Genomic DNA, 24,786 nt, shown 5'->3' on the forward strand with positions numbered 1-24,786 from the left:
AAGTATGTGTATAGCCTATACATCGTTAATTAATCATTGATAGAGGAAGGACAGTACTGTGTAAATTATGCCTTTTGTTATAATTCATCTGATTACTTAAAAATGATAGAATAAGTAAAGAACAAATTATCAAGACGATGTGACGAATGGTGTCACGCTAAATTTTATCGATTAAACAAATAGGATTATAATCTGCAGTTCTGATATGAACAAGTAGATTTAGAATTGTCCAACCGGTAAACAGGTGGAAACGAGAATCAGGTCATTGGGTGAACGTTGTGTGCCAATTAAATGGATCGTATTAATTAACGGTGTGGGAAATTAGCTGCACACACATCTCTAACGTTATAAATTGAGAAATGAAATTGGAGAAGTAGCGGCCTGCGGTCGAACGGTCCCGGATTCATCCCCGGAATCAGTAACCGCTGATCCTCTCTTATATTAGTCGAGTTTTTTCGATAGAAAGATTTTTTTAACTGTGGGTTTAAAATCCGGAGTAAGCTATATTTTAATAAAAAAAGCACTGAAGATTATGCTGTAAACAGTGAGGTATTAAAAAATGATTCATAGAGTACAATGAATTATTTAAAGCTTCATAATTATTATTATTATTATTAATATTAGCATAATGAATTCATGACGTTTTAATTAATGTTAATTGATGTAGGGAAATGTTTGTATATATTTACATGCATTTTTACATAGAATAATTATTGACGCGATCTAAGCAGAGTAAATAGAATTATCGTTAAATATTGAATGTTCAATGAAAATGAATTGAAGTGATGTAAACAGTTTAACTCGCAACTATAATTGTTTATGATCGACAGGTTTATGCGTGTCTGCGTGTCATAAATGATGTATGTAGAATTAGTGAAGCTAATTAGGAAACCTAATTAGGGGATCTTATCTACAATAGATAATAGATAGATCATTGTCACTTTGGTAGACATTTGATATCCTATTTTCATGTCTGATCAACACTGAATATCTCTTACTAGCTCATCGTTTTAAAATCTCGAATAATTGAATTAACGTTTGAAATATATTTAGAACAGTTTCTAAATTTAATAAAAAATTGAGGCAAGAATTTTATTCAATCGACCAAATTACAATTCACCATTCTCTACTCTCTCTCTCTCTCTCTCTCTCTCTCTCTCTCTCTCTCTCTCTCTCTCTCTCTCTCTCTTATATGAATTTCTACCATTTCTTCTCGTGATTATGAAAAATAGTAAAGCTAGATCAATATCGTACCTAAGAGGCAGCATTTTCTTCTGCAAAAAGGAAAAAGAGAAGAAAATGATTGTCACGTACAAAGGCAGTGAAAATCACCGCGTGCTGATTTCCCGCGGTGAAATTTCTTTGTAACCAGGCCGAATATTTAAATAACGAATTTTAATTAAAGTTTGTCCGGGTTCGTCAAATATTTACGATCGCCTGATCAATTTCCGGGAGATCCGCGTTTCCCCTTTCGCGCCCCTATCCGTCATGTTTTTTTTCCTCCCTTTTACCGATCGTCACGGCTGCGTCATTCCATTCCTATTTTATTTTCTCTCACCCACGGCCGACAAGTTTTATCCGTCAAGAACAAACGGAGCGGCAGTAATGCAGCCGAGTCGTTCTTGGAAATAATTCTTATCGGGAGCGAAAATGGGAAGGCGCGTTTGTTTCTTTCCAGCCACGTCGAACTAAGCGTTTCCCTACTTTTTTCCTCTCGGTTTCGGTTTCCTCCGGTGATCGGTGAAAAGAACTTCCACCGGCGATCGGTCGGTTCGTTGAACGGGGGAAAAGCAATCGGGGAATGAACGCGATAAGGCTCGGGACGTTTGCTTCACGAGCTCGTGAAAGAGTTCGACCCTCGGTAGAGATATTTTCCCGACTTGGATCGCGTTAATTCTCCCCGGAATGGAAGACCGGAAGTCTTCGTGGTTTGATTTCAAGTTCGACACCGTGTTCTACGAAATTTGTTACGGTTCAGAAGTTTGTGGATTCTTTCCTCAACGCGCCAGTTACACGGATGTCCGTCCGAATTTGAACGACGTTTATAAAAGAGCAGGGACTTCCGATAGAAACGAATTGAGTAAAAATTGAAACGTAATATTTCTGATTGATTCCGTTGATTGTAGTATGATTTTAACACAATTATTTAACGTTCATCAATAATTGTAATTAAGTTCGCTTTCGCAATGGTATTGATCAATCGCGTTCGCGCGAGATTGAAACACAATGTGTTATTAATTAAAAGTATGCCGTTCTATACTGAATCCGTTTATAGAAATCATAAAACAAAATATAGTTTCGCGATCAAATCACGTGCCGACACAAATAGGATAAGTTTATTACATTTATTCGAATATGTATTCTATAATTAACGTTGAAATTTTGGTTAATTGCATATCTACATTTTGCCAATCGCTCATCGATGATAAATTCGGAGAAAATCAAAGTGTGAATTTCATTAAAGTATAATCCGTACGCGTTCCAGCCCAGGCACGAGCTTTCAATATTAGTTACCGAAATCAAATTGGTATCAAATATAAAAGGCGATCAAATATAATACATCATGGATTTGATGGTCAATTTTAATTTATTTAATCAAATCACGTGCTCGTGTAATTGATGCTTTATAATATGCAACTCTCATAAGTATTGTTCTTATCTATACGTAATCGATTTTAGTCATACAGCAAATCGTGTCAAATTGTTATGAGAATAGCAATACAATTCTCCTATGAAGTATGTATAATTTTTAATTATTTTTAATGAAACCGTTACAATCTCGGCTCGTTGGATAGAAAGAGGCGGATTTAACAATCGATAAACTGTATCGCGCGTCGCGGCACGATTGAACACTTTATGCAACTGCGATTTCCTGCGCGGATGCACCCGCGGAGCAGGGGGGGAGGAGGAGGAGGCGGCGAGAACCGAAACCCGATGAATTCGATAAAGCTCCTATCGGGCTGGAGCACCGCGACAAAACGTCCCTTAATTGCCGGATTGATTCGTAGGTGGCTGCAGGGGTGCGCGATTATCCGAGCGTGAGTCGGCGATAAAGTTCGCCGGCCCCCTTCGTCCCCCTCCCGCCACCGGTTGGGAACCGTAATATCCGTCTACTGATAGACTTTCTATGTAATTTCACCCGGCGCGTTGGTAAAGAGCGTCCCTTCAATGCGAAGTCTTTCCCATCTTCTGATCTCTCTGGAATTCTGTGTCTCGGGTTGGCTCGGTGCATTAGGTCCTAATTTTAATCATTAGGAAGCGCCGTTTCAATGGGACGAAACTTAACGTTGGAACGTACGATATATCTAAAATTGTTCCTTAATTTAATAAATCATCGCCTATTGAACAGATTTCGTACATTTCATTTTTGCCGATTTTTATAAAACCTTTTGAACGATATCATCGATTGATGAATTGAAATTGATTCAATCTAGCGCGACATGAAATGATGATGAATTTCATTCGGGGAGGATAGATCGAAATCTCGTCACCGCGGAGCGATTGAAAATAACGGTTGAATTTCACAGAGTTGAACGCGAGGGATGGTCGGTGGCGCAAAGGTGACGTCAGGTGACAAACGTGTGTCAGGTGCCACGTGATAGATGAATATCGCGGCCTGCGGCGTGGACCGAACCAGTTAGCAGATAGTGACGAGTTGCCCGGATTTATGGTGGTTTAACCAAACGAGAGTCGCCGCGTGTTGTTAGTTTATCGATGCTACCATACTCTCCTGGGTGGGTATGGTTAACTATGCCGTGTACCGTTGCATGAGCCACGCTGAACGGGGCTGCGCATACATTTTCCCCTGTGCCTGCGTTGCTCGTTATGAAAGTACATAGATGAAAGTGGATTTCAGTCAATCGCCATGTGATTTTCCAATGATAGCTCGTCATCTCAATGCCTTTTTCAGAGGAGGATTTTTATTTATTGTAAAAAGTTATATCATAGAAAATTTCTTTGCTCCATTTTAAAAATGAGATTAGTTATACTCTGGAAGTGTTTTAAGTAGAAATTTCATTAATTTTCTTAATTCGTCTATGGTCTTCGGAACACGTGACTTTTGTTAACGGTCGTGTCGTGGGATCGTTAAGGACCAAAACTGGCCAACGTTGTATTTCCCTAATGGTGAGTGGTTGCCCGGCTCTAATTGCTCGCGCTCAAGTATCCATTATTGCATTCGCGCGACGTAATTCAATCGGCACGTTTCCGCCCGAGGCGTTTCCACTGCGCGGCGCGAGTTTCCTCGCCGTTTGAACGGGTTACATCCTGTGCAACACGCGATCAATCTCGTTTCATATTGGCCCAAAAGCGTAAATTCAAGACCCACATTCCTCAACCCTTTGACCTGGTCATGATCCATCGACTATGCAAGAAAGGGAAAATCAACATTTTAATCATGAACAGAATCTGGTTCTTTATTAAGATGATAAAATGTAAAAATATTTCTACTCGTGAAATGCGAAAATTAAAAGTTTAAGAGCGTAACATTGTATTTAGCTGAAACATAAAAAAGTTTGCGGGCAACGCATTATACTTTAAATTAAAAGTTTCAACAGAGTTCTCCAGTTTTTCATAACTTTCCGGTAAAACCACGTATATACTTGACTTTAATCAAACACATTTGTTCAAATTTCCAGACGTTGATTACTGGCCAAGGGTTAAACGACGACATGTGGCACACGTTGAGGTTCTCCAGAAGGTCTGCTTCCCTCAAGTTGCAAATCGACGACGATCCAGCTGTGCGTGGTAAGTGAATCAATTTACCCACGATTCAAAATAGATGGGAATCTGAATAGTAAAAAATTGAACACTAGAAATATTAAATCTATCGTTCTGGATTTTCTGGACTTCCAGTTTTACATCATATATTTATACAATACAAATAATTGTGAATTCGTTATTTAAATCGAAACTATAAATAAACGTATACGTTATAGAGTTATGTGATTGTTAAATGGGTATACGATAAAATAATGTTGCACTAGAACTGTTGGATGCGTCGATGCGTGCACACAAAAATCCGAGGCACGTGGAGGCTACTCGCAAACAATATGAATTTCATACAAAACTGATGTACGCGCGGTGTGTTCAATGACTATCGAAATTCGCGGGTGGCTCGATGTTACAGCATGTCTGACAAAAACAGCGTGAATCCGCATCAAGTCCCTCTTGTTCATCGTGCCATTACTATAGCATCCCCTTTTCGGGTTCTCGTGTGAGATATCTCGTCACACATCGGTGATCTCGTTCGCGCGTTTCCGAGGAACGAACACAAAAAGGGGCTTGGCTCGCATTCGAATTCGAGCTCGTTCGTCTGCAACGAACCGGCTCGGATAGCGAAAATATTTCTATCCGGATCGGTTCTACCGTCCCGTCCCTTTTTTCTTTCTTTTGTTGAGCTCACGAGATGTGTTATAAATTGATATTTGGAGCCTACACTAAAGAAAAATGTTCCACTGAAGAATTTTTCAATCATTTCATCAATTTCTTATTCTAGATTTTTCATCAATTTCTTAATATATTAAGTAATATATATTAAATCATAGAAATATAATCTGTGATGCAAACATAAATTCTATCTGCTACGTCAATAAACCTTGAAATGTTACGATACTTCAATTACAAATTATTAATCTTCAAGGGTATCAATTTTTGATCGTGTTAATATTTGATCCATGTGACGTAAGTGAGCAGATAAGCCTCGAGGGATTAAAGAAGTAATTTCTCTGTTATGTGAACAGGCAACGAAGCTACTGAAACTTTAACACCCGTAACCAGGCTCGTAACAGTTAACACCCACGTTCCCAATTCATCGCGCGTTTTTTATCGCCACGAGCCTAATCGAATTGTTCTCTCTCATTACCGGCAATAGGCACTCCGCCGCGAACGCTGGAACAATTTCACCCTGTCTGTACGATCGTCACAACGAAACACACCGTTTCGAAGGCAATCAACTGTTTTACGTCTGGCACGAACACACAATTTACTCTTACACTGTTATTCCTTCACCCACGCTCCTCTGACGTTCCTAACATCGTGTCGTTTCATTTGCATCGATATACTTTGTAAGAGGACACTGCAATACTGCAGATACCTGCAGCTTCTTCGTTTCCGATGCGTCGTAACTCGAGACTTGTACCCTTTCCACCTTGAATCCAAGTTCTCTGGTTCCCGTTCTGCTTTGAAATTGTCTGGTTCCAAAACTGTCATGTAAATTCCCCAGAGCTGTTTTTGAAAACAAGAAATACCGTCGGTACGAACTAAGTAAACTCGTAGAACGTTGTCCGAGAATAGATCACAGTTTTTAATTATCGCTAATATACAAACAGGTCGATTTAGAAAAACGTCAAGCACGCTTTCACAAAACCTCATATGATTCTCCTGTTTAGTTTTTCTGTAAAGTGGAAAATTGTGTAACGACAAAGCAAATTTCCGCGTATCGGGTTGACATGTTTACAGAGACGCATTGTCGCTTTCAGGCTGATGATATCAGAAATGTACTTTTCTACCGGGTACAAGTAGAAAATGCGAGTTTTCTCTGACGACGGGCTGGAGTTTGTAAAACTGTTATTGCTCTGTCAGAAGCAGAATTTAGTAAAACAATCCCGCAGTCCGTCTCCGAAATTTTCTAAAATATTTTTCCACCATTGCGAGCGGAATTTGTAACAAGTAGTTTTCTAAAACGCGTAACAGAACTTATTACGTTCCTACCTTAGCAGAATTATTACACATACGTACTTGAAATGTTCGATATTTCATGAGAATAAATTTTTGTATATCCCTAGAATTCTTGCAATTCAAATCCTCGCAGGACGACAAGAATTATTAATACAAATTGCATTCGAATATTAATTTCAAATAGTTTCTTCTAAATGTTTTGAATGAGTCGCTCCCATGGAACGATTTATCAATTTCTTTCCCTGTAAGGCATTGCCTTCACGTTCTCTTCGCAATTTCACAAGACTCGAAAGTTGAGAAAACTACGATTTATAAAAATCCGTGGTTTGAGAGGACGTAACGTTTAAAAACGAGCAGTAGCATCCGTTCATTGTACATAGAAGGAAAGCTAGTATGTATCTCGAGATGCATCGAGCATCGAAATCGAGCGTACGAATATTGAAGAGTCGGAGCCGAGGTAGTCGAAGTATCGACCTATCTTCGACTCTCGAAGGGATCCATTTCGCATTGACGATGCATTCCCTCTGATCCTCGTATCTTTCCTTTATGCTTGAACTGTCTCGAATAGACGAACGAGAAGTCGATCTAGCTAGTTAAAAAGAAATAGCTTTTTCAATTGGATTGCTGACTTATTACCTTCTCGATCGACATCATCAAAAGGAAGACGTATGCACTTCTCATTGGAAATACACTTAATAACTTTTTACCCACACATTATTTCTAAAAATTAAAAGCTTAGGTACATAGGAACACGTGTCTCAACACTGAGGTGTTATTGATCCCGGCTGCAACTTCAATTTCCACGCAGCCTCGCGCGTCCTTTTGATCGCGGAGCGTTGCCCCGCGGTACAATATCGTATTTCAAAATCCCTGTTTAGCATAAATATCCGTGTAACAGCTAAGGCGAGCAGACCGGGCGTGGGAATTCCAACAAGAATTTCGCGTTTAAGCCGGAGGAGATAGAGGGACAATGCGTAGCCCGGCGAAAGGAAATACTGAGAAACCGCGGGGCAAAGGAAAACCCGACCGTCCGGTATAAAAAATGGAAAGTAAATCTCGGCGAGCGCGGAATAAGGAAGAGAAATAAAAGAAAATGGAATTTTATTAAGACTTGGAAAACGAGAGGATGAGGACGTGCCCCGTTCTCTACTGCTCGTTATCTTATTCCGTTCTGAAATAATTACTCGTTAAGCTAGAATGTACGAGCTGAGTTCCGATTCATTCCCTTTCTCCGTTCGTTATAAACGGTGTCCCTTGCTAATCAAGAATGCTCCTCAATTAACTACCGTCGGAAGCAATAACGACTTCTGACGTAATTTTATATGATTTTTACGTCTGTTAAGTTTCATTCACGATTTACGTCAAGAATGAAAGCTCGTACAATTTTAATACTATTTTTCGATGGCGTGAAAAATAAGTCGGAAGAGTGACTCGATAACTGAGATCAGTCAGCCGCCCTGTTTGTCAAGTTCAGACAGAAAATGAAGTGTTCTCTGCAGAAAATTCTCGCTCGATAATCAATTTTCGCATCAAGATTTATCAATGGGAACGGGCGCGACGGCGAATCATTCGGCCTGGCGAGAGATTTATACGGGCCTCGTAACTCGGCGGCCGGGACTTTCGTTCAGAAGGTGTACGGGTATCAGAGGCGTTCTCTCAACTAGAAAATAATTTTCCGGTTCCCCTACATCACCGTGAGTGTATCATATTTCTTGGAAATTATCGACAGTTCCATTTCCATTATGAAGCACGCCGTGTCGCGTACGAAGCGTCGCCGGTTAAATCAACCGTATCGAAATGGGATCGATTCCCCCAACATTTTTTTTTTCGTCACGGACCAATGCGTGCCGCAATTTTTCGATACGCGACTCTAAGACGTAATAAAACATGAAACAATTAATTACTATCATGTGATTCGTGCTGAAGCAATGAGTACTTCATTATTTATATGCAATTGAGAGAACGTATTGACATTAGTCGTAACATTTGTCAATGTGCTAAATACATGAAGTAGATGCGTAAAATCTTCGAGTCAGGCGGAACTGTTTCCTGACGATTCTCGTTAATTATTCAGACGCTTAATGGCTGGGAAACAACGAGGCCAGCTTTCACGGAAAATTTCCGAAGAAAGTACCACCGCCCCGGCGATATTTTCAATAATAATTTACGTCTTGACAGGCATGAGGGGTATTAAACTCCCGACGCCTGTAAATTATCGACAGGCCGTAGGGAAGACTTTGCGAAGCACTTTTCGTTAGTTGCGCATTAGGCAATTGGTTCGTAGAAAAACGACCAGTCCTGATTGTAATTACTGTATACTGCTTTCTAACGTGTTCTGCACTCTGATACATTGCTTTCACGTGATATTTTATTTATCAGTCGTGTTTCATCATAGAAATGAACCCATCGATTTTGCCATCCGTTGCAATTCATTACCTGTTGATTTTGTTAAAAGGTGTTATGAGAATTTATTTTTAACACTAGAAAGACTGAAACTTAGTATATACCTATATTGCCCAAAGCAGTCAAAATGACTTCCTCAGGCAATCTAGTGTTAAATCGTTATTTAAAATTCTGAAATCTCTCATTGAATACAGACATGAGGTAAATGCTCTTCAAACCACCTTAGCTGATTTCTAAAATTACCATCGATAGATTCGCATTCGTACCGAGTTTTCGATGAACTCTACACAGGCGTCGGTTCAAATGAGACCGGGAAAAATGTGCATAAAATCGCATCGTCCCGCGGGTATCGTAAGAATCGATGCTAGATGCGCTCTTCGAATTCGGAACTTCGGAAAAAGCGTTCTTCACCGAGTCGTAGCTCAACTCGTAGAAATTTCCCTCGCTCGTTCGACGAGGGCGAGGTAGCACGTTCGGGTAAATTAGAAATTTCCTAAAGCGGTCGCCATACCGTGCCGCGCCTGGATGAAATCACAAATTCCAAATGCGCGGTCGTTTGCATTCAGCCGAGCGATCCTTCGAATCGGGACGCTCTTATGAATGCTAATTGAAGATTTTCCAGAGCATCTCGCCGAACGGTGCGCCGCCGTGCCACCCCTCAGGACGGGGTCGGTTTCACCGGCTACTCGTCGATGCAAACAGGCGAACGCCCCGATGTAAGTCCGATGGAAATCATATCGAACGAATTGCGAGTTTTTATCGTTGCCCCGGCTTAGGCGATATTATTCCGTGGCTCGTTGCGATCTATCGGTTGCATTTTCCTTCATTCCACTCTATGTTATTCTTTCTTCATTGTTTTATAATCAGAAGAGGGAATATTTGATTGTTTACTTGTTGAAAAAAACTTGTTGAAGAATCGTGACGTTTATATAATTATTGTTTCCTTGGATTTATTTTTAACAATTTATAAGTTTCCATATTGAATAATTGGTAAGATAAATAATGTTAAAAGGTTCGTGAAATAATAATTCCCAACAGACACAAATATAAAGCCAGTAGAAGACGAATTTTTTATCGAAAGGCTTGGCCACTAGAACGTTGAACGTTCAGCGATTGTTCTCAAGGATCCTGGAACTGAATCGCAAATCGTCGGCATGCAAATGCACTCTTTATCACAGAGCAATGTCAGTCCCGGAAACGCGCAACTGCGATGCGACCGCGAGAGGTGCATTCGAAATCGCTTGAAATCGATCGACCCTATAAACACCCTGCCGAAGAATTTCCTGACGTGTCGACGAAAATTCCGTACCCTTTTTATCTCGGCTGTGTTATTCGTCGTCTCTGTGCTTCCGCCTTCGCGCGCACCTCCAGTCCAGTGTCCTTTTTCATAAATAATCGACAGTCAGTAGCAACGCCACGGCAGGAAGGAAGTGCACCGTACTTCCTTCCTGCTGGAATTCGACGTCTGCGAAATACTGGGTTATACTACTGCCCGTGGATCGAGATTAAGTTCACGTTTGATCAAAGTGTTTCATAATTCATTTTACTACCATCGTGTAGAAAAGATTATTCAATATTTTAAGTACAAAATTAAATGATGAGAAGATGGTAATAATAATCGATTATAAAAAAATTAACACACATAATTCACAAGATTTTCGAATATGATTTTCATCGTATTTCTATGTTTTAAATATTCTGAAATATATGAAGTTTAATAATGCAATTCTGTAACGTGACAGGATTTTATGTGATCAAACGTTTTTCTATTGGATAAGGTGTTCGCGTTGAAATTAACGTCGTTATAATGGAAAATCGCTTAGCCCTCCTCCCTCATTATAACAAGATTCTACTTTGTTCTATTCTTTTTACGGGAGTTCTCGTTATACAACCCTCTCTTTACGGGACCCATAAAAATAATCTCTTTCCCTGTTAGGGAGACTCGTGGAGGAGCAACGGGGTTTAAATGCAATATAGTGGTGACTCGTTCTCGCGAATTAAAGTGATTTATTACTTCCGCGGTGATAAACGTGTAGAGGAATTATTGAATATTTATATTATAAAACTTTTTCCTAAGAAGAAAAATACGAGAACATAGTGTGATCAGACGATTTCGTTGAAATAACAATATAAAATAGTGCAAATGTTATTGAGCAGATATAAATGGAAACTGCTATTTGTTAAAAAATGTAGGAGATTCTGGCCACTGATATTTACGACAGTTTTTCAATATATCGGATAATAATGATCACGTAGAAAGCAGATGAAATCGAATAAGTATAGGATCGAATATAAAATTAATCTAAAACGTTTCGGAACGAACCTCGACGGATGAAAATGGTTATCTTCGATGAAAAGCCAAAACGCCGTTTTCCTATTCGGCTCATTCGGGAATATCGGGAACGAAAATGGATCACAGAGAATTGCGATGAATTTTGATGCCTCCCGTCAAAATCACGTATTACCTTTTAAAATTATCATCGTCGAACTGTTCTCAAACAAGGAAATTACTTTCATCCAGTTATCCCCGGCTGTTTTTCAACAAAATTGCGATGAAGCTAATATATTCAGCGCCGAGCGTCATCCGATAATTGTAATTTCTCTGTGCGTTTGCATATTTTCCGATTTTAACCGGTATTATATTTTCAAGCGTTTGAACTGAATTTTTCTCAATCCCAAACGGATTAAAATGTGAATGATTAAACTGATATGCCACTGGATTCAAAGCGTTCTTATTTTTCATATTGAATCGAAGGAAAGGAATATTTGCCCGAAAGGGCTTATTTTGCCCAATGTTGACGTGACGGCTTCGCGTAACAAGGATTTTTGCTCGCATACCTTCGTTTTCGAATGTTTCACGAACAATCTCTCGAATATACGAAACAAAGCGTGTTTTCCCTCGGGGTGGTTCCCGATTCGTCCATCCGAATTCACAAACAAACGAAGCCATTAAACAACCATCGCGGATCTCGAAACAATTTCCAAATCCCAACTACGATTTTCAAACAGCCCCGCCGAACGATTTCAAATACATAATACTCGGATCGATTGGTAGAGCGTGACATGGCGTGTGCCACTATATTTAGCGGGCCATCGACGGCGTATGACCGGGGCAGGCCGGAAAATCCAATCGGCCAGTCCGGGCCGGGCATAAAGTTTCAATGCCGCCGCGTTCGATCTCTTGTAAAGCTGCCCGTAATGTATGCGATTTGCAGCGTATCTAGGGCGCCGGTGTATCGCTGTCTATAACCGATAACCGACACCCTGCATCCCTCCCTCCGTCTCTCTTTCGGTGGTTCCGTGCGTAATGGTTACACGGTACGTCCACGCGTAATTGCATTTCACGTGCGAGCGCGGCGCCTCGCACGATGCACGGACCATCGTCTCACTGACCAACCATTAGCATTCCACTTCGGACAAACCGACGATATTAATACTGGTTCGTTACATGGATTATTCATTTCCTTCTGCCCATTGGAAGGATCGTGATGTTTTATAAAATAACTTCATGAAAGCTTGAGTAATTCAAGATGAATAAATATAATCTGAACTCGAGTTGCCTTCTAATGGTTATAGACATTCGATCAATGTTTGACCAATACCGCCTTAAACTACTGATCGTCGAGGAGTTCGTATAAATCAGTGAGAATTCATTCAAGATCCCAAAAATAGTAAATGCATTCGATACGAGATATAGCAATTTAACGAACAATTATCATGCTTATGATAATTCTGTCGTACGCTAAGTAATTAGTAAAGTGGAAATGTCAAACATGGCAGCGTCGAAGTTAGAAACTGGAACAGACAAAGGAAGGGAGAGGCGAATGTACACTGATGCCTCGTAAAGGGAACTGGACCACAAAGTAGCGTCCTAAAACGGTGGTCTTCAGGCATTGTCGAGTGGAGGCACGTTCGTTGCAAAGCGCGTCGTGGTAATGAAGCGGGACACCCGAACTCGCATCGACCCCCTCAGAACAGCTTATTAAATGGATGGCGAGTGCCAGCAATATTGAGTTACGCGGCAATACCCTAAATTGCTTGACCGGTCGGTCGGTCGGTCGGTCGGTCGGCGGGGCATCGTCCATGAGCTCCGCACGATCTTCAGTTGTATGATCGTCGCTGGCATCGATCGCACGATAATTACTGGCTGAGGTTGAGTGCACCATGTCCTTTGGTTTGTTACTCAAGAAGTATCAACACAAAACAACAAAGCTGCTCGTATATAGTCACGCGCAGAATTAAAATAGGAGTTTCTGATCGAAATACATATATCATACCAGTACATATCCACAAATTGGTTATCTAATATAGTTAAGATAAGATCGTGTGAAAGAATTCTGAACCTCAAATCTTCTTATGCCTTTAATGCATGTTGTTTATACTTTTATTCAGAGTAACAATTACATCTTCCAATTTAGTACTTGAACTCTCGTAACTAGAAGCATTCAGATCTGGATCACAAACGTTCATAATCAAGCTTACAAAACGAGACGCAAACACCTTAATCTGTCGCCGAAGTATACAATACCTGTTGACAAGTGACAAACAGGTAGGTAGCTCATGTTCGAAATTACAATGCCACGCAGCTGCGACCGGGAACGAGGATCGGTTGTACTAATGGCCGATAGCGCCGGCCGTTTAATCGAATCGTAAATTGACGTCAAACAACGCGTGAAACTCGCCGTTCTGAACTGCGTCGGTCCGTCGTATATAAAAGTCCATCGAAGACACGTCCCGGTGTTCTAATCGCGGAGAAACCCAACATTACGCGACGCGTTTGACGAAGTTCACACGGTTGTGCAAGCGAAACTTACACGCTCCGCCGCGCTGAGCGAATCTTGTTGGTCTCTGAATTGCATCGACGACTCGACCACCGGAGGCGGCGAGAATTTAATTATAACTCGGAGAATGCTTATCGCTTGATCGAATCGAAACTGAAACAACTTGGAAATTACTCGAGAATTCAATTCGCTGTCCCCGTTCGCTCGGACCGGGATGAGCACGGTGATTCAAATTCGTTGGCGTGGATTATATTCGCGTATATCTACATGCGACTCGTGTAATTATGCAAATGAAAGAATACATTTGGCGACTGATTTATGGACGCTAGCTACCAATTCGCCGGGCATGGTTATTTCTGTAACGGCGTGCAAATTTTCGTGGACAATTTGGGAAATTCAACGACCAAATCCAGCATCGGATAATTAACATTTTCATCGTTAATTCGATGAACAAATATTTGCACTTATATCAATATTATATTTATAGAAAATGAGACGTTGAATTATTAAAATTCATTCGGCATTAGTCGAATATTTTTAAGGTGCATTTTAATTTCAAATTACTATTCCACGTTTAACGTTGACCCAATTTTGAATGGAATAAATAGCTTCGAAGGGAAAATCCCTTTTCTCGTGCCGTTTTCACGGGCAACCTTTCGCGAGGTAACGACGGCAGATTTATTAGCAACGGCTGTCGATACTTACGTCGCACTAATTTACAAAGTTCAGTGCATTGTGCCCGGGGACAATTAAGCTTAATGGCGTCGGATCGGGTAAGATGGCCGCGAAAGAACAATGCGCCGATATCGAGCTCCCATTGTCTCCGGGATAAGAGGACAATCCCGGGCCGGGCTAATAATTAAAATAGTTCCCGTGTAACTTTCCGCCGGAGTTTCCGTTCGACTTTCGTGAGAGCACACTCCTCCCTACTCTATTTCCAGTCGCGAACGTCCAGATTCTTATTAACGACTTTGTCTTACTCTCATTCCTACCCTCTTTGAAAACACACAAAAAGAATGCAGAACTAATTTTGTGGCCATCGAGGAAGTAGACAGATATTTACGAAGCATTCGATCTTTTCCATTAAACGAAAGATTGAAAATTTAATAAGATATGATTATTCCAAAAGGTTAATGTTCATATAAAAACTCGTTTTTTATTTCATACAATATTTAATCACTTTCACCGGATCGTACAAAATTTCTTCGATTCCCTTTGACAGCGGAAACGCCGCTTGGCAAGCAAGGCATTTTGGAATTCCGAAGGCTCCACATCGGCGGGTATTTGCACGCCGGCGAGGAAATCCCGCACTTCGTTGGTCAGCTGCAGCAGATCTGGTTTAACGGCTACCCATATCTGGAAATAGCGCGAAGTTCTGGAAATCATCAGGCTTCCCATCAAGGTGTAACGCCCATCATCAGGGTCACAGGCAAATTCGGCAAGCGGAATCACCCGGTCCATTATCCAGTCACGTTCACGTCGAAACACACGTTCGTAGGATTGCCCGTCTTGAAAGCGTACGTGGAAACGAACATCTATTTCCAGGTAACATTTTTCAAACAACTTCTAATTTTGCCCTCGACTCAATGTTCTTTTTAAATTGTTTTCATTCTACTGTGTTCTACTAATTCTACTAATGCAAGTCTCCCAATGAGAAATAAGTTAGACGAAGTCTCATACTTTCCTTAAAACACAAAATTTGAAATGCATAATACTTGACGGAATTTTACGATTCCTTGGAAAGAAAATACGCAAAACTGAGGTGGTTCTGGTCAGTTTTGGTGCACGTTGGAAAATTAGTGTTTCGTTCAGGGTCCACAGAGGAAATGAAATGTCAACGGTGACGTGTCCGTACAAAAGGTTAGCCCAATTAGAGGATCTCTGTATCTCTCTTCCTCGCCGATGTTCGCGATTCGATGCACAAACGCTGGATTAATCGCTGCACGTGTCACGGTGGTGCACGTGAAAACCAATCATGCCTGGCTTTTCGTGCCAAGCGACAGATAAGCCGTCACTTCCCTAATTACGTCCCGCAGTCGACGGATTTTTTATTTACCCCATTGCCTTTCATCAAGCTTCCGTTTTTACCATGATAATGACGTGAATGCACTATTGGTTGGCGCAATCGAGCTCTATAAATATTTTGCATCAAAGCTTATTTGAAAAGCGTACCAAATCAGTACGAGAGAAAAGCACCAGATTTCAGGGAAACTCATTAGAAATTTAAAAAAAAAATCAAAATAATATAAGAAGTACAGTATAAAAATTAAGACACGAAGTACCAATATATTTTACGAGATACAAAAAATATTATAGTGAATTCTGTCTACATTTTCGGTTCTTTTAAAAACAGTATATAAAAAGACTTGATTCTAATTGATGATACTCGTGTTTCAGTTTAAAACGCGCGAGGCGAACGGGTTGATCTTGTTCAATGCCGGCCGCGAGCGGGACTTCATCGCGGTGGAGCTGGCCAGTGGACACGTCCACTACGTGTTCGACCTGGGCGATGGACCGGTCAGGATCAGGGACACGTCAAAGTCGAAGCTAAACGATGGAAAATGGCACGCGGTGAGCATCGGCAGGCCGGCGCCGAAAAGGCACACGCTCGCGGTCGACGATCACGTTACCGCTGTCAATAGTCAGGGCAGTAACGAGAACCTCGACCTCGACGGGATATTGTATGTTGGTGAGTACTTAATATTTTATTAGCATTTTTCGAGAGGAAAGACAAAAATGATTCGTTAAATAAAATATTGGATTTAGTGAGTTGATAATAGTTTTCTATTGCGATGAGAACTGCGTTTGGAATTATTTTTACTAGGGATGGAATTGGGTCAAGTTGTAATAGCCACTGATAAGTACTTTTGTAATCACGAACATAGATATCGTAAATAGTTGGTCTTATCTTCAGAGATTTAAGAATGACATTATCAATATTATACAAATAAGAGAGAATGAAAATTAATTACATGTCTTACTCAACTGAAAATTCAGCATCCCATGATGAAACGAGATAATCTAATAGAATTTATTATACGATATAAATAAATGTTGAGAATGAATAGTGACGTTTCTATAGAGAGTGACAAGCCTGATTAATATAACAGCAAAAATACAGCAATTTAGGAGGCTCGGGCAGGAATTTCCGCATATTTCTCAGGGACTTACATGAATGCATCGTCCGAAAATACTAGTCTGATGCATAAGTTACACGCGTGCAGGGACATTTATCTTACTTTAAAGCGCGCATCGTGTCACGCAAAGTGAAACTGACATCATATTACGTTATAAAACCAGAGAGTTTAATTTATCACCCTTGCTCTCTGCGTGTAGGTACGTATGAAACGTGCGTGACGCACTTATCAAAACGGAGACGTGATGCGACGGTCTCGTTTCGTGAAATATCGCTGACCTTCGGCGAGGGTAAAACCGTCTCGATACCTCGAAGCTGAAAAATGTTACTTTTATGAATCACGAATTTCAAAAAACCCGGCACGATTTATCGCGGTACGTATCGCTCGGAGCGGAGAGATTGCCGTGATAAAGTCGGAAAGTTGAAAATCGGCGTGCTCAGAATGAAATCATCGATCAAACGTATAAATAGTAGATACTGGCCACGTTCGTCGAAGTACGCAGGATGGGATTTCTAAAAATCGCATTCTCGAGATTTGTTATGTAAACTATTGATACGATCTACTCGTCTAGGATTAGATAATTAATTTATTTCTTACAAAAGTATATAGAAACAAGATAACTAGAGAGTAAAGCTTTTATGCGTAACGTCGTACGCATACATCCACTCCTAGTTTCTTATAGTTCGGTCAAATGCAATTGTTCTGGTTTTTCACAATTATGATTTCTATGGTACACTGAAATACAAAAAAAATGTAACAATATTTAAATTCGATAAATTCGCGTGTGCTGAAGATTACTGATCCATATTTCAAATTGTTTTATCAGGATTTTATTTGAAAAGATGATATATGAAAAATTATTACTTACAAGACGTCTCTACACTCGCCTAAATAATCTCGTTGTTGACCCGGGGGGCACTGGATTTTTGGTATACGGAAAATAGTTCTACCTCCAAACTTTGGTATTACAGTAGTCTTTTTCTCTTCTTCCGTTCGAACGTCTTCAGACTTCTTGCCAGTATTTTCTTGCTTCTGCGATTCCGCGTATTCGTTATTGTTCGAAAATATATATTCGATGCTGTCCAATATGTTCCCATCTTTTGACGTATGGCTCTTCAATAATCTAATTTCAATTTGTGGTGGTTGGACTCTCCATTCATCAAGCACGTTCAACCTGTCGTCCACCTGACACGTCGATAGCGTTACTAATAATTGAATAACAATAAAAATGAAGTAAACACTTGTGAGTCGTGACATGCTGATAGACTCGGCCGCGCTTTATAAAATCCTCAAAGAAACGTGGAAATTCACTGACGAAATTGTTATATCACTTTTAATCGTAATTGTTAAATAATTGTAAGAGGAATGAAGCGCGTGCAAGTCGTATAAATGAGATTCCTCCGACTGGTCACTATTGAATGAGGCGAGATACGATTCGCGAATGTATACAAGTCGATTGGGGATTCTCGTGCATCCGGCTTTTAACCACAATATTCCGTCACCGTCTAGATTAGATTTGTAACCAGTATTCCGTCAACTTGTAATCCCTCGCTTAGTTTACTTTGTGGTTTTGCTTTCCCGATTTAACGCCGATCGGCGACGCGATAAGTGGTTGATAAAACCACAATTGATAAGCGATTCTGCTTTTTTATAATTGCGGTGTACCAAATTCTATGCACATTCTTGTTTTAAAAATGTCATATGAAAAATCACTCGTTCATTTTCTATCTGTGCGTATTAAAAATAATTTGCTGTCCTATATATGTACCAGTTATTAACAAGGTTTATAATATAAATAATCATATCAGCAATAATCATAATCGATAACATTTTATTAATGTAGAAGGAATACAATACGCATTCTGGGCAGCGCATCAATTTAATCTTCGTTCATCCAAACAATTCTCCCTTGGCATTTTTAATGTTTATCATTATTTTACTACGTGATCAATCGGTTTCTAAAAAATATTATCATCTCCAGTTGCTGTGACAAACTTATTTTATACTTATTTATTATAGTTGTGCAAAGCTGTTTTAAAAACGCGACTGTCAATTTAAGATAAAAGCAAGAATTTGACTGAAAAGAATTTCTAGAAAATTTTACATTCGTTTAAAAAGAGTAGAAATCTGTGATACGTACACTAAATTCCGAACATTGAGAATAATCCCTTCAGCTCACGTGAACTGAAAAATATAGATATTTATTTTTAATCATAAAATTACAAGTTTTATTTTCGAATTATTTTACAAATTTAGATTTCCACTTTTATATACTCTATTGTTTACTTCGATAAAATTTATGTTAATCAATTCGTATCGATTACTATATTAGCGCTTTATAAGACGAACTTACTATAATTTATCACACTTTCTTTGGTGTTTCCTGTAGAAGAAAATATCCATACATTCCATAAAAGACACACGTTGACGATGGTGCTTTCTATGTCTTCTTGTTGATCTGGTAACTAGCGTTCTGCTCGGTACTGGTTCTGAGTGTATTGTTGTAAATTGAATAACAAAGATGATGAGAAGAATCCAGACGAAGCTTGCACGGAAAATTCTCATGGTTCCTATTTTAGCAGCCGCGAATCCGTCGCGGTATTTCTGTCGAATCGCAAGTTCGGTTAACCAAATGAACGTTACCTCGGCAAAATATGGTGACGAAGAACAATCTATCTGGACTTCTTATCACTAAAACCGAGCACCTCGATTCGACATCTATGCACTTAGCGCATTTTAGACGAACCATTTAACTATAGCCGGATTTAAATTTATACATATCATCTCGAGCCGGCCACCCACTTCCTCCGCACACGGTTGGTCCATCGGGCATAACGATAAGCCAGCTGCTAAGTGGAACGAAATTTTTGATTAGAATTCCGGCATCTGTGATCGAAACCGTGAATCAATTTCTGATGCAGTTAAGTGCAAATCTTAAAAGTAGATTTCAATGCCTCGATTTTTCACGGATAACTTGAATTTCAATACAACTATTACGTTACTGTGCTTAAAAATTATTATTCAATCTTAGTGCTTGTGAACATTTTACATAGTGTGGAAAATTGAACAGATTAAGATGTATGAATTTATCACGCTATAATTAAATGATAAAGATTTTAGAACGCGAGATTTTTATAATCCTAATCGCTGTCCTATATCTAATCAGCTTATAATTGATTATTGATACAGTGTCATTGAATCATATTTTAAATCGTTTCTAAGTCTACATTTTTAAGAAACTAGACGATAATTTATCATAATGTACATATTGCAATCTCGCTGTTTAAAAATCGACGATACACTATTTTCGCGTTTACCTTATTCTGCTTCTTGACTTAAGAATTATAGAGCGCATTTATGTTTAAGATCCGACAGTTCCTCTATATAGAACATTGTGTACTTTCTTATTTTTCAAAACACGGAAGACTAAATAAGAAAGTACACAATGTTCTATATAGAGAAACAGTTTGGATCTTAAACATAAATGTGCTCTAAGTTTCGCTAAAGAACGAACATCAAGAATTATACGCTATATATAACAAGTAATCCTGATTTTTACTTTGTTTTTTATTTATGGTCGTTTTATCATCACGAAGTTGCCTGTTCGTGTTTAACATTAATATTGCAATTTTTTAAATCCCAGTCTTGCAGATAATGGAGTAATGATAGTTTTCTTATGTGCTACGTGAGTTCATTATCATGTTGAAAATAAAAATGAATGTAAATGTGAACGTTGTAAAATAATAGACAAATTAAAGTATTCTAATAAATAGTTTTGTATACGTGACTTGAAAATCATTTATATATGTTTATGCCTCTTGGTTTTACGTCCAACGTGGGATGATAAAAAAAACAATACCGAATAGCGCTTATGACATAAATTAATACCGATTGTATTCGAAGGAACACGTTATATATTGCTTACCGACAGTCGTATGCTTTCAATATTCGCACTCGGTTTATTTGCCTTTGGATTCTATTGATCAGTCAAAGTATGAATCAATTTAAATATCAATACATAAATTAAAAAAAAGTTCTGTTATCAGAAAGACTTGTCACATTACACGAAATAAGTATAATCAGTGCAAGCAAGCGTGAGAACTTCATATTTTTTTGTGGCTTATGATTTTTACGTGACTTCGTAATAATGGATAACAGTATCGAAAAGTGATTAGGAATCCATAAAGAAATGTAAGAATGCACGACTTTATTGTCTGCATAATCTTGTTCACGACTGTGTTTCGTGAATGAAAGTTGGACGCGTCATCCGTTCAACCAGAGTCCTTCACAAATATCGATGAATCTGATGCAGATTAGTGAAAGTTGGCTACAAGAAATTACAAAAGGACTACCAGAGGGAATTAAAGGCAACGGAAAACTGATTTTGATTTTGCATGAATGGTGAACAGCCGAAGCATGAAATTACTCTATTTAGTGAATGTTTTTCACGTTATATTTATATTGCAAACTCTTATGACTTCATCGGTATTCAATCTCTCGACTGACAAGCATGGATTACAATGCAGGTGCATCATTTGTAATTTTCCTAGAAGGAGGTGTCCTAAAGGCACGAGAAGGGACCATGCTTTAGGACGATGCAGGGAAATATTTAACATTACATTTTTCATTTAAAAGAAGTAATTTAAATCTGATAATGATAACCAAGATATATAAATTGTAGAAATGAAACAACATTTAATGGATTCTCATTTTTGTCAAATTGTAATGAATGAAAATTCTGTAGGATTCAAATAAAATTAATTGCAAACTGTTCTGTACAGTGTTAATTAAGAATGCAACTGTGATGATTCCCAAGTATAAATAATTTCAACTAATATCGCGCTAATTTAAACTCAACCACTGTTACACCCCCCTTATTTATCGTAACCATCGCTTCGTTATAAGAGTTCAAGTTTCAGCGAAATAAATGTGATGACTCGAAGGAAGCGTGACAACTTCATGCATTTTTATGGCTCATCATTTCCCCATGATTCCGTAAAACTAGATAACAATATCCAAATGATTAGAAATCCATAAATTTGAAATTTCGTTCGAAGAATATTCGACTTTACTGTCTGCGTAATGTTCTGTTCGTGACTGAGTTCAACGGATAAAAGCTGGAAGCTTCGTCAGTTCAGTCACAGTTCCTCACAGAACAATCGTCTAAACAGCAGGTTAACGTAAGTTGATCGCAAAAAATTACAAAAGGACTACCAGAGAGAATTAAGAGAATCGGAAAACTGATTTTGATTTTGCAAGAATAATGAAGAACCGGAACATGAAATTACTCTGTCTGGTGAATGTTCTTTTCGTTATGCTCATCTTGCAAACTTTCACGACTTCATGGGTGTCCAGTCTTCCGGCTGACGACTCTGAATTACAATACAGGACCGTCATTCAGGTTCCTAAACGGAAGTGTCCTGAGGGCCAAAGAAGAGACCCAACAGGACACTGCAGAGAAATATATAATTAAAAGAAGTAATCTACATCTGATGCTCTAACTGACCAAGATATATAAATTGTAGAAATGAAACAACATTTAAAAACAGCATTTAATGTTACTCATCTTTATTAAATTGTAATGAATGCAAATTCTGTAGAATTCCAATAAAATTGTTTGCAAGCAAGGAAACACAGATATGTTTTTTTATGTCTCACACTCTTAACGAAATCCAATAACTGGTTACACTCTCGAAAATACAGAAATACAAAATGTTACACAAAATGTCCTCCTAATTTGTTCTATCAATTAAGAATGCTAATGCGATCATTCCATCCCAAGTATAAATGATTGTCATCATCATGTCATCACGTTGATCAAAACGATTTAAACTGAAACTATGTTACACCCCCCTGGTCGTCGCTATTAACGCGTCGTTTCACGGTTTCAGGCGGCGTGGAGAAATCGCAGTACGGTCAACTGCCAAAGCAAATACTCAGTAAACACGGTTTCGAGGGTTGCCTCGCATCGTTGGACCTCAGCGGCGAGAGCACCAATCTGATCTCGGATGCGGTCGTGCCCAGCTCTTCAGTGGAATCCGGCTGCGACATGTATTCCGGCGTTCACCCCGGCAAAAAGTGCACGCACGACCTGTGCTCGAATCACGGCACGTGCGTCCAGCAATGGAACAGTTACACGTGCGACTGCGACATGACCAGTTTCACTGGGCCCACGTGTAACGAAGGTAAAAACGCATACTTACATTCTCATTCGTAAATAATAAAGAACACAGCCGAATGAGATGTGAGGACGACCATAAATAAAATAAAACTTGTCATATAAATAATCATTTATTTATTAATTTTATATAAACAGACTTTGTACGGAATTAATTTATTATTGTAATTTAAAACGTTATATCAAATGACAGATCTTGTGACAATCTATAAACGTATCAAAAGAGCAGGTTCTTCTATAGATCCATAGCTCTGCTTGAAACTAAACTTCTTCTGAACAGAAAAGTAGTTGTCGTTTACGGTATGAAGGAAAAGCAGATGATCCGTCATGCAAACACACGGTGCACTTATTCCAGCTTTTATTCAGGGATCCTACTGCCTGTGTTCCTTTCCTCTGTGTTTACAGAGCACAGACGTATTTATTTCTCTTAGCTCTCTTTACTCTATCTTTGTATACAGAAAAGCTTTTCAATTTTTAACTCGCAGAAATATGTCTTTATTCGTAGATATTAATCATTTCGTAAAAACATATTATGGACAGACGTATATATAATGTAAGGCTTTTAATTAAATACCACGTCTAATTAAATATTTCATTGTCTACCCATTCATATATTTTATGACGTCACCAGTCTTCTTGACACGCACAGTGAACACCTGCACTTTCATCATATAAAATATGTGTTACTAGACAATCCCATTAAAAAGGTATATTAACCATTTTGTCATGAATAATATAACACGATGGTCAAATAGAAAATACGTTTTTCGCAGTTGACATTTTTACCCTGAAAATTGTATTCAAATTTTATTGTTTTAATGCGGAAAAATCGTTTTATGAAAACTTTGTCAGTCGGGCCTGCGTGACGGGACGAAATAAATTCTCCTATTTTAGGTTCCCCGTATCTGATTATTCGAATCTAGGGCACTCACGTTGAGCGCCGGGAACGCTATGTTACATTAAAAATATATATCATGCGCCGAATATTTTAGGGGATAACCTCGGCTGCTAGTAACGTATTCAAGTAGCTCTCATCATAATGACATCAGAAATAACTCGTATGACGTACGATTTATTTTCATGCACGTAAAAGAATTATCACAGCAATCTAAGATTTTCGTTCCTACTTTTACGATAACTAAAAATATGCGTATATAAAATCCTAATATGTCTGTATTCATTCATACTGCATTTTTAGTCGAATTTTATGTGCGTACTTCATCCTTCAGTATTTCTTTTACTATCAGACGTCTGAAAATGCTTGTTACTAAATATGTATAACAAATCGCGAGAGATGATCTGTTAAATATATTTTCAAAGAAACTTTCATTGCGTATGCTAATAATATCTATCAACTGATGTATCAACACGAATTTCTGTATCCAACGTTTCTTGTTCGCTGAGCGTGCTCACATTACGTATGCTAATAGAGGAAACGCGAATCTAATCACGGTAGCTGCAAGATCTATGATAAATCAATCTCTCGCTATATCTGACATGCTGCTTCTCGTTACTCACAGTAACATACTGTGGAATGATTACAGTAATAGTAATCTTCTTAAACTACATTTAAAATAATCTAACAATTAACAAATATTTAAACAATTTA

At 38.8% G+C, this 24,786-nt stretch overlaps 2 protein-coding genes across 2 annotated transcripts in view; one reads left to right on the forward strand and one right to left on the reverse strand.

The window, feature by feature from the left end:
• The window catches only part of Nrx-1 (neurexin 1), a 214,821-nt gene extending 191,605 nt beyond the window's left edge, over positions 1–23,216 (forward strand). The window contains exons 15-18 of the mRNA XM_026812360.1: positions 4,638–4,746; positions 15,085–15,407; positions 16,260–16,551; positions 22,891–23,216. Coding sequence (XP_026668161.1) covers positions 4,638–4,746; positions 15,085–15,407; positions 16,260–16,551; positions 22,891–23,216 — 1,050 coding nt within the window. The remainder of the gene's footprint in view (positions 1–4,637; positions 4,747–15,084; positions 15,408–16,259; positions 16,552–22,890) is intronic.
• On the reverse strand, positions 17,566–18,542 carry LOC108623942 (uncharacterized). Its single transcript, XM_018022850.2, has 2 exons — positions 17,868–18,542; positions 17,566–17,734 (listed from the first exon to the last, which is right to left on the reverse strand). Exons 1-2 carry the CDS (start codon positions 18,254–18,256, stop codon positions 17,725–17,727), a joined length of 399 nt encoding a protein of 132 aa, XP_017878339.1. The 5' UTR covers positions 18,257–18,542; the 3' UTR covers positions 17,566–17,724.
• Positions 23,217–24,786: the final 1,570 nt, after the last annotated feature.

This window comes from Ceratina calcarata, unplaced genomic scaffold, assembly GCF_001652005.2.
Source record: "Ceratina calcarata isolate Rehan_Ccalc_2016 unplaced genomic scaffold, ASM165200v1 scaffold115.2, whole genome shotgun sequence".
NCBI classification, from domain to species: Eukaryota; Metazoa; Arthropoda; class Insecta; order Hymenoptera; family Apidae; genus Ceratina; species Ceratina calcarata.